At 34.1% G+C, this 12093-nt stretch overlaps 1 protein-coding gene across 1 annotated transcript; it reads left to right on the plus strand.

Moving 5' to 3' along the window:
- The first annotated feature begins 7051 nt into the window (after nucleotides 1-7051).
- LOC131637108 (uncharacterized) lies at nucleotides 7052-7691 on the plus strand. Its single transcript, XM_058907700.1, has one exon. It carries the CDS (start codon nucleotides 7137-7139, stop codon nucleotides 7452-7454), a length of 318 nt encoding a protein of 105 aa, XP_058763683.1. The 5' UTR covers nucleotides 7052-7136; the 3' UTR covers nucleotides 7455-7691.
- The last annotated feature ends 4402 nt before the right edge of the window (nucleotides 7692-12093 follow it).

The following is a 12093-nucleotide window of genomic DNA, read 5'->3' on the forward strand; positions in this document are numbered from 1 at the left end:
GCTCTTTTTGTTCATGTGAGTGACTTCATATTTCTGTCCGATAATTTCTTGACTTTGTGGGAACAGACGAACAGTGCATGAAGACAAGCCTCCTGGAGTGGACATGTGTTAGGTTTAGTGGACAAGACAAGCGGTTGTAGAAGAAGTTCATAGTCATCTAATTTTTATTTTATTTTATTTCATATATAATATAATCTAATATATTCTATAGACATTAATTATGACAAAACATTGCATTCGTGATGAATTCGTGAGATTTTGTTTCGTGATATATAGCATCGCTGATTTAAAAAATAGGCGATTTAATTTGGTTTGGTTTTTAATAATTAGTTAAAAATCAAGTCCTATCAAATTTATATAATTTTTCAACTGGAATTAATTTTTGACTTTTATTTGAATTGATTTAGATTTAAACACATTTAATTGTACTCTATATTACACATAATATTATATAACATAACAGTTAATTTGTTTTGGATTTGATTTTTTTTTTTGCCTACAAAGTTACTTTTTAAATTATATATATTTATCTAGTTTATTTATAAATATTAGTTTTAACATTAATATTTTTGCAATTAAAAAAAACATGTACAATTAATATAAGAAGTTTTTTTAAGTATTAAAATTATTAACTTGGTGCTTTATCAGGACTACTAGTATCCTAACTGCATTTACTAATTTATAGCCTACGTTTTCTTGTTGCAAGAGATTGAGGGGCCTGTTCCATTACTCCACGTTAAAACATAATAAGCTTTCATAATCATTTAATTTAATTAATTGAATGCATTAATTGATTTTAGAGGCCCTTCAAATAATGAGGCCCTGTGCGGTAGCACTGTTTGCACCTGCACAGGGCCGGCACTGGTAATTTGTTAAAATGTATCAGCCATAATAAGAAAGTTGAAAGAATGACGCATCTTGATGAAACATGGTTTCATGATGTTTTGTAGCTATTTGGGCTGCAAGATTTATGCAAGACTATAAATGGTTATATTAACCATGAGTTATTGTGTACTTTTGTAGAGAGATGGCACGCAGATACATCATCATTTCATCTTCCAATTGATGAGTTTTCCATCACACTTGATGATGTATCATGACTTCTATATTTTTCTATCACACAAAATTATTAAACTACAACATAACCAGTATAGCTAAGGCATTGGACATGGCAATGACTTATTTGGGAGCTGACCCGAGAAAAGCTCAATAGGAGATAAAGAACATTAGAGGATGTTATGCTAGGTTTTCATTCCTGGTGGATCTGTATGAACACCGCCTAACTTCCGTTGTGGATGGTGATGATGCATGGGTTGCATACCATATAACTTGTGTATTGAGGTCATACCTCTTGGCTTTGGTCGACACATCCATATTTATAAACAAAAGTGCGACCTATGTCGATGTTATCTATCTTAGATTTTTCATTGACTCAGAGAGGATTATGAGTACAATATGAGGGTTTCTTGTTTGGTGTACCTTTATTCCGTGTTACGGTAATTTTTTTCACCCTTACTCGATATTAATTCATAATACTTGTACCACACTATTACTAATATTTCGTCTGAACCATTTTTCAGGCATGGATACACTAGCATGTTCAACGACTTGTTGGCTGGGCATATGTGGAAGACTCCTTTAATGCTTTGCCACGTGCATGCTCGATCATCCCATTTAAAGGAAATCAGGCGACCGAGTCATTTCAAGTTTCTGTTGACCACATCACACTAGATAATATTTGCTTTATGTGGTATGCTGATCACTGTGAGACATGACCCTTGGAGGTGATGCCCTTGTATAATGGATGTCTAACATGTGGTTCTCGACTCATGTATCCACATTTACCTGACTGAGTCATGTGACTGTTCATGTATATACATGGTATATCCATAGATCCCACTGTTGCTACTTGTGCCACTACCCTCCTCCAGGATGTTGATGAGAGTTTTGTAAATTACTACAATCATTTTGTCCTAGAGGATATGTGTCGTGTGTCATCTCCTCCTCCTTGGAGTATGATATACAAATACATTTGATAGTTTTATAAAGTGTCACATTTGAACATGACACCAGATGCAGAAGGAATTCTTTCGAGGCTTACTCATTAGGAGATCTTAGAAGAAAAGCATGTCAGGGTAGACCACCGTCGTTGATGTATTACCGATAATTCACTGTATTGTGGCTATGAGAGATAGGGCATATGTAATGGTAAGTTTCAAGAAGACACTCATCATATAGTCACTCTACAAACCATCTTAGTAGAAGCACGATGTATGTTGTAGTACAGGAGACAAAGGAGGAACAGATGCGTCAAATATACACAATAGTTGTCTTTTGCTTGGTATATTTTGACATTTTATATTATGACTTGCTGTGGGATTGATTATGAAGTTTTGTATTTGACATTTTGGAGTTCAGATATGCACAATAGTTCTTCTATGTTGATCTTACTATACAATAAGAAATGTGTATAGTTTATTGTGGGATTGATTTATAAATGATTTATAATATAAGATTTATTAAAAAAAGGTCAAAGTTCTTCTAACTTACTGTTTAAGGGTGTAAAATATTTTCATGGAGTTAATCGGAAGATTGGAATATATAATTGGTATTTTTCCTATTGTATAATTGGTTTTTTTAATCCAAAAATTGGAATCCGAACCTTTTTTTTGGGCAAAAATGGGGTGCCAATCTGATAAAGTCAATTGGTGTATAAAAGACACGTTCGAATTTCAAAGTTTGGATGATATGTATCGTATTTTGGGATTTCCATATATTTTGGGATTTCCATAAAATGTGCGATCACTACATAGAGTGTAGTGAACAACACCACAAATTGAGGGAATTTCTTAATGCACCCTAAGCATTATTGACACACCATGTGAAAATTCAAAAATACCCCTATATTTTGGAGTTGCATCTCTGGACGCACCTAAAAACATACAACCAAAGCTGATTTTGAAACACGCCCCTTGTTTGTGTTTATTTTGCATTCAGAAATGCATTTCCGTAAATTATACAGAGTTGCATTTTCGTATTATACTGAAGCAGAAAAGCAGAAAAACCAGAAATGTGTAAGTTGAAAAAAATAAAAATACCATAGATAGCATAAAATAATCATTACATATGTGATGTTAGCATAAATCAAACATTATATTTAAATATCTAGTTAGGCATTGCAACATCTTCATAATATCTTCGACCAACCTCGAAATTGTCACATCCACCTCGATCAGAAATTTTGTTTCTAAACGGAAAAAGTATTTCACAAAGCCCTTAAATTTGCTCATGTCTTCAGCTCAAAGTTGCTGAACTCAATCTTCCCTTCGTTGTTAATGAACGATGAATGATACTCGATCTTCACAATTTTTCGATTAACGACGTATGGTAGGAGATTCTACTATATGTATTTCATATTTTCAATAAGGATGTACTCATTGATAAATTCAATTGAGAGTTTCACACCATTAAACTAGAAATTTGTGACATGCCAAATGATGTTCATTCTGGTGTAATGTGTTTTGGTATGAAAAATGAGACAAGTTCCCCATATTTAAAGTAGTTATAGACAACTATAGACCTCAAAAATTCTATCTTGTACCAGGGGATGTTTCGGAAATGCATCTCTGGTACCACCTTGTTATCTTTATTCTGAAATGTATTTCTGAAATCTCTCTTAACAGAATGAACTTATGTTCAAGAAAGAAACATAACATGAAACAAATGCATACTTTTTTTGCAAACTTCAAAGTGTATATACTAGACATCATTAACATTCATACAAGATTATATACAATAAATTGATAAAGAAAAACTAAAATGAACCAAAAGATTTGTTTCCAGCTAAATCTATAACTATGGGTGGTATCCCTTTTGACTTTTATTTATTTGATTCTCTTTCAACCTCGCTCAATTTGGTGAACTCTTGCATCCTTTCAACAAAATGATCCGATTAAGTCTCGACTTTAGTTGTTGAATGAGTTTTCCAATCTAGTGATTTAAGTGGTATAGAGCATTTGGATTTTAAATAAACTTGAACAAAATGCGGCAGATTTAAAATTCACCATACACATATAATACAATCATTTGGATTTTAAGGTGGGGCAGTGCACAATGGAAAAAGGTTTATGAGAAACTGTATATTGTAAGACCAATACACAATATATCATACGCACTTTCTATAAGATGTCCCGGTAACAATTACTTTCAACATGTCTTCTTGGTATTTTAGCATTGCCCGATACACCTCTAAAGTCCAAGTAACATTCTCCTATTTTTCGCTCTCTAGAAATGCAAACCCGACAAAATAAGTCTTCTTAGAAGAGGTAATACCAACAATTTCCTATAATGGAAGCTTGTACTTATTGGTGTTATACATTGAATCAATAATGAGCACAATAGAAAACATGTTGAACAACTTTATGGAATCAGGACGAGTCCAAAATATATCTTTAACAGTTACTCCATCTTTGCACGTTCGGTACCTAGATACATAACTGTTATCTTCTAAAAGTTTCAAGAGGTGTTGCATTTTAGTTATATCCCCCCTTAGCGTCTTTTTAGTTTGGTACCAAATATTGTACACTTGCCTGATATTTGCTATATTTCCAGGTCTTTTATGTTTCAAAGTTGCAAGTATGTTTTTCGGTTGCACCAAATTCAACGTCATGTATGAAATGCATTCCTTTTCTTTCGGCATGAGACGACATGCAAATGGATGATCGACTAACTTTTCTCACAAATTATGGTTTATGTAAACCACATATCACATTAAATCTCTATTTTTTATTTCTTTACAGATAACCACGTAACTTAAAGGAACACTCACATTTTCGTGAACCAATGTCATCTTGTTTGAAACTTCGGAGAGGAGATCTATATTTCCCACTTATTTTACATGTCAATGTCACAAATGCACCTCGTCTATCTAAACCATTATCGGACCTTCCGATTACAACACCAAACCCCAATTTTGATGCCTCCGTACGAATCCATTGAAGCATGTGATCACGGAATTCAAACTCTTGTTCATTTTTAAATTAATTGCCAACATATACCTCCTTTAGAGCAACACATTTGGCATCCAAATAGACAATAGGTTTTTGAAAAACATCGGGGTACACCATATCTAATGAAAACAATAACATATAATACTAAAAAACAACTAATATTGAAAACAAACTGCTAAAAAATGAAGACTTACAAGACCTGGAAAATGTATTTCTGAAGACATTCATATTGAATCTGAATAAGTATTTCCGTATTAAACGTTAGTTTTTCAGCTTCAAAACAAGATTAACGTGGACAATGATGCTCAAAATAAATGAAGTTTACTTTGAATTATAGTTTATTATGCTCCTTTTGATGTGACGAAACACAAGAATGAAGTTTTGGAGTGAAAATCTTGATTGAAAATGGAAGGATTTTCGGAAAGAGTTTTTAGAAACAAATGGATATGAGGTTTAATCATGCCGAGGACATTTTTTAGCAAATTCATGTTTGATATTTCCGAGGATGCATCTCCGAAAAAACCTAACATGCAAAGGTGACAAATTTTTAAATTTCCACTTAAAAACTTCGAAAATACATTTTCGAAATCTCCACTGAAATGCTCAACCAATAATATATTAAATTAATTGGCCTGAAGATAAATCTCTATAACTAATTTTTGTTTTACAATGCGGTGACACTGAATTTTTGCATTATTGAATTATGCAAAGAATACGTCCAAAAATACATCTCCAGAAATTAAAAGACATTTTAAAATTTCTATAGCTTTCTTTTCCACCTCATGGGTGGAATAAGAAATTCCTTAAATTAAAAGACAATTTCTTTGTACATCTCATGGGGTGAAAACTCCTGCTGTAAACCCCAAAATACTCCTAAATTTCGGAGATGCATCTCCGAAGACTCCAATTTCCACATTTTCAATAATTTTGGAGATGCATCTCCGAAATCACCATTTTTTTGGGTGTTTTCGAATATGCATTTTTGAAATCACCTATGGACCAGTTTCGGAGATGCATCTCCGAAATATGCTCTAATTTTTTCCGTTTCTCTTCAAAACAATGATTAATCCCATATTTTACATTAATCGACAAAATATAACACGTAAATTAGAATAAAATACCAATATTATAAATACGAAAATAGTTGTACGGGTAAGTGCTCAGTGTCAAAATATTACAACACGAATACAAAAAAGTCGTGAATAAAACATAAATAGGCAACTGCTACTGAGTATGCCTAACGCGAACACCCTGCAACCTCATCTGCCTACTATACGTCGCCGCACCAGCTGCCTCTCTAACAACCCTCTCCATGACTAAATTCGGAAGTGCATTTCCAAAACTGGTTAGAGGTGATTTCAGAAATGCACTTCCGAAAACGCTTGCGATTCTCCATTTTTGTAGTCCCCATAAAACCATTAAAAATCCAATTTTTACCAACCAAACACTACTACACGTTGCTAATAACTTCAACTAACTACATTTTGTTAATTTCTAACAGCCCTAACAAGATTATCAATGATAGAGTTTAAAGTTTAGAAACTTACGATTTGTTTGAAGCTTTTAGTGTGCCTTTGAGTGAGCCTTTGAGTCCTTTGATGTTGTAGAGCAACTTTAGATTATGTAGAAAGTTTGGAGAAATGGGTGTGGAGGTGAAATTTTGATGTTTTAGGTAGAATAAAATGAGGGGGTGACTGTTTTGAAATAACAAAAAAACGCAGTATATTTCGGAGATGCTTCTCTGAAGACGTAAAAAAAAGTTATTTCAAAGATGCATCTCCGAAAATACATTTTTTTTTTAAAAAAAATTAATTTCGTAAATGCATGTCCGAAATAATCTTTTTTTACGTCTTCGGAGATGCATCTCCGAATTATAAGGTCATTTATGGAATTTCGCTAGGGGTTGACAAGAAGGCATGGAGTCTATAAAGAAATTGTCAAATTAAAATGGCATATTTTTGAGTTATGCAGGGGTCCATATATCGGTAGCATACAAAGGCCCATAAGCCCAAACACTCTCATTCATCCAATTCTATTGTTTCTGTTTAGCCAGGTCTCACTTTCTCTTTCTCACTCCCTTCCCCTAACACAAAGAGGGATCCAACAAACACCACAATCGCCTCCACCATGCTCCGTCAGCGTATCATCTCCTCTCTCCGTCTCCGCGGCGGCTCCGGCACCGGTGCAAGCCGCTGGACAAGCCCCGGCCACGAAGAAAGACCCAAGGGCTACCTCTTCAACCGAACACCTCTTGCTCCAGGTGAGTCTCGCAAATGGGAAGATTGGGAACTTCCTTGCTACATCACCAGCTTCCTCACCATCGTGATCCTTGGTGTTGGCCTTAACGCTAAGCCTGATTTGACCATTGAAACGTGGGCCCATGAAAAAGCCCTAGAACGTCTCAAGATCGAAGATGCCCTAGCTGAGAACGAATCGTCTGAATAGAGATGGATTCGGATCGGAAGTGGTTAGGTTAAAGACGAAAAATTGAGGTTTGGTGTTATAATAAGGGTATAACTGGAAAATTTGAATTCTTTTTTATGCTTGTTAATTACTGTTTAGTTTTTATCTAATTTCTGCACATCACATGCTTGTTAAAAAGTGACTGTTGACTCGCTTGTTATTATTATTTTGTTGATGATCTTTTTTGTTTGAATGTTAATAAGGCATTTCCAGTGTTAATTTCTGGATTCAGTTTATTGTTTTTATTCTGTCACTTTTGTTCTTAAATGTGTGAGATGTTGTAAAAATAGTCTCGGTACGGGTCGAAAATTATGCAGTTATACATAAATGTGTTTTTCCTTTGTTGGTTTTGTTGTAGAATGTCCTTTGTAAGCTTATTTGATCCTTAAAATTACTTTAAAAAGACACACTTAAAGATGATTTTGTAATTTCAAAACATATTAGAGCTATGGTGTCTTTTGTCCGTATGTATGGTACTCGAATATATCTTTCCATAGTTAGTTTGATTCTGAAATGTGTTGGTATAAAAAGCATATTAGAAGATGGTTTGATAATTACGGAACATTTTACAACTATAGTCGCTGATAGTGCCTCACATATTTAGCAACCAAAATAACCGTTTATTCTTTATATTGCTTTAGATGAGTTATGCGTGATTGGAGGAATACTTGAAACTAATAGAGCTCGAATTTATTGCAGTGTTTTTAATGTGGATTTTTAAGATATTTAGATTTTTTTTTTTGTGGATTTAGAGTGGTTCGTGGTGTTAAAGTTAATCTAGGGTTGGACAGTTTTCGACATTCTAATCTTTAGGAGCTTGTGTGAACCAAAATCTGCTGATTGTGCTGTGTTTTTTTCTCTCTTTGATTATGGACTATGGAGCATGGAAAGGATTTTGATGACTTTCATCTTTAGGTTGAGAGATGAAATTCATGATAGGGGTTTCATACTGAGAGAACCTTCAACCTATGTTATCTTGTTTCATTTACAATCATATTGTTGAAATTATGCTAGCATCTTTAGGTTGAGAGTTCAAGATCATTGTAGGGCTTCGTACTGAGAGAACCTTCAACCTACATTATCCTGTTACATTTACAAATCATATTGTTGAAATTTTGCAAGCTGCTAATCATTCATATGGAATATGGGTTGATCTATCTGAGTTAATTCAATACACACTTTTAAGGTTGGCCCATGTTAAACGTTAATGTCAGTAGTAGTTGTATATGTTAATGGAGTACAAGTCTTGCATTCCTCTTTATTTGGTTTCTGACCTGTAGTTTTTGCTCTACTACTTTGCTGTGTTTTATAGTAGATTCAAAATTCTGGTGCTGGATTTTCTGTTAGGATCAAATTGAATTCAGTACCAGAGTAATTTGTAGATGGCATGAGAAGTGCTTATGTGTGAGGGTAGTATTGAAATTCGTTCAGATGGCAACCATGGTCCTTTGAGTATTTATGTTGTTGTTCTTCAGAACACCGAGTCATTGAGATATACAATAGTTAGAGTGATGTGTGCTTTACATGTGAGGGTAGTATTGAAACTCATTCAGATGGCAATCATGGTCTTCAGGGTATTTATATTGTTGCACTCTGTTATCAAACATCTGCAATTGCAGTGCTATGGCGGATATACATGGTGGCTTTTGGACTCGCTGCAATGGTAAATATTGGCTGATATTGCAGGTTTTTCCGCCATAGTCCGTTATAACGGCCCCACAAAGTGTTTGGTATGGCGGGTTTTTTGCTCTCCGCCATGGACAACACTGGTTGTACTTCAAAACACCGACTCACTGAGAGCTCAATAGTTAGAATGTTGTGTGCTTTGCTTCACATTATTTTAGGATGATTAATTGGGGAGACTAGAGAGTAGAATAATCCATAAAGCCTTTATAGTAATATATGAATTGCGAAGTGAACAAACAAGTCCAGTTAATCTATATTTAAATTTTCAAATATAAGGTAAGTTTGGTACTGGTAATTTGACATTGAATTTGAACCTATTCAACAAGTAGGGCATTGGGAATAGTGTTGTGTTTCAATATGTTTTTGTTGCATTTTAAAGCACTCCCCTTTGGAACTGCTTCTAAATTGCTGTGAAAATAGTTAATCTGGGAAGTATGAGTCCAGCTTTCGTCTGAATATATCATGTTATTTTACTTGTTCAACTTGTCTGATTTGAGCTGGGTCCAGCTTTTTACCATGTTGCTGTATAAGTTTGGTTTGATTTGAACACTTAAGTGTAAAAGAGAGGATATTGTCAAGTAGAGAACCCCTCGAGTTTAGTCTGAGATAGTTTTGTCAAGTAGAGAACTCCATTCCACGGGGATATATTTTCAATCTTCTGGATCTTTTGATAAGATGTGTTTCATTTAGAATGCATTGAGCAATTGTTAATCTTAGCTTTCTTGAGTTTTGTTGGGGCTGGTTTTCATTAAGGTTAGTTTATGTTCCTATAAAGGTGGAGCAACAATGTTAGATATTAATAGAAGTTCACACATAGTATTTTAGCTATTATGATAAACTGTGTTATTGGTTACCTTGTGAGTATACAAGGAGATTTATTCATCTGTAGGTTTTCACTTCTTTGCTGATATTACATGTGTTCCTTATTGGCTTAATGTTAAATATGTCTGGTTTAGTATTCTAGAATTGCTGTAGAAAATAAAATATTGGTCCTTAGTTCAGTTTCTTTGACCGTTTTATCATGTCTTGTCTAGAGGCGTTCGAATTCAAACTGATCTAATTAAAACTGGAAACCTATTCAAAAAAATTGAAAACGCCACAAAATTGAATGTTATCGGGTACGTTGTCTGTTTGTGAAAATAAAAATCTACTCCTTTAGAACCTGCTTTTTAAATTTACATATAACTTTCTTGTTTTATATGCAAAACCCTGAAGTGAATGCAAAACCCCGAAGATGTTACCAAAATACACGAAAATATATTTACCAAAACGTTATTTTAAAATACAGTTCGTCGTTAATATCATGAAAGCATTTGGTGCATTTCATTAATATTACGAAAGTATATGGTGCATTAGCTGGTACAAAAGACATAACCAACCAGTCGAATATATCATAATTTTTAAAATGCAGTTTTCCATTCACCCTCCTCCCGTATCTTAGTTCGATAATAGCTACCTTGCAAATCAGTTTTAGAAAATAAACATGCACCAAAGAGTTTGTTAAGAAAATCATCTAGCATAAAAATGATAGGCTTATATTTGATGGTAATTTGTTAATAACCATACAATCAATGCACATTATTCAACTACTATCTTTTTATGTCTCGATTTCTTATCAAAATTTTAAGGCATTCCTAACAATACATGACTAGCCTCTGTCAGAACCACATCAAAAACCATTACATCCTCATATCTATTAGATATAAAACACACTTCTTGTTCATTCACAAAACTCTTAATACTACATTACTCAATTGAAGTTTGTTCATTCACAAAACTCTCAATACTACATTACTCCATTGAAGTTTGTAAGGTTTAGGACGGAGTTTAGTTTCCAATTGAAGTTTAAAAACTAAATATATATGCTAGCCATTAATACAACTTCCTCTGTCGTTAATTAGAGAACATATATTTCGTTGTACTAAATATTTTGTATGAAAGATATTCTCTCCTTGAGTTTTATCCACTTCAGTTTTCCAACAGCTTCCTCATAATGACTAGTTCACTACTAAACATTTATTCTTAATACTCTTCATACCCTCTTCATTATCTCCATATAAAAGAATAGTTCTCTCTGCTGAATATTGAGGAGCAATATGTCCTTTGACTTGGCACTTAAAACATTTAACTACCGAGTTATTTGAAACAACTTGAGAAGGTTTAGTTGAAGCAATGTTAACTTTGTTTCAACCATGTCTTCTTTAGCTAATGATGAAACACCCTCCTTTTTAGCAACATCCTTAAACTTTGAGAGTTGAAAATAGAAGTGTATTTTCTTAGTTGACCCTTCTTTTAAGTTGTTGGTCTACCTTGATAGGAAGGTGTATCAAATCCTCGAACTCCACATTGTGATACAATTTGGCTGTCACTTATGTCACAATTTAAACCATTAACTATCCATGATTGTTTCATTATCTTCCTTAAAGTATTCATTGACACTCTTGATTCCTTGATTGAGACTTTGGAATTTCTTGTCATGGTAACATGATTAGATAAACCTTGTTTTCACGAGTCTATTCATCTCTTTTCAAATTTTAATGAATGGTTAATTGTTGAACGAATGATCTTGAACCGGCTGTGTTGATCTCCGTTACGACTGCGTGAGGTGGACCAGCATGGTTAACACTCCAACATCCAAGTCAGTTTAAGATTCAAGACGAGTGTAGTAAAAACTGGAGATCAGAGAGTGTACATTGCTTTCAGCGTGAACTAACCCATATACCTTGGGTCAGGTGGAATGAATTTGAAATGAATTGGACCTTAGTCATTTGGTCCTTTGGTCGTCCCATAACAGTTGCCTCCATGGCTTTGTCAAGCACTGATAGAGCTGAGGAAGTCTTAAGTGATGTTGGCCTACCTCCAAGACGTTGTAAGATGGGAGCTGGAATTGAAATATTTGGAATCAGTTGAGAAATGAGTGGAGAACAAACACATT

Source organism: Vicia villosa, unplaced genomic scaffold (genome assembly GCF_029867415.1).
Source record: "Vicia villosa cultivar HV-30 ecotype Madison, WI unplaced genomic scaffold, Vvil1.0 ctg.001916F_1_1, whole genome shotgun sequence".
Lineage (NCBI taxonomy): Eukaryota > Viridiplantae > Streptophyta > Magnoliopsida > Fabales > Fabaceae > Vicia > Vicia villosa.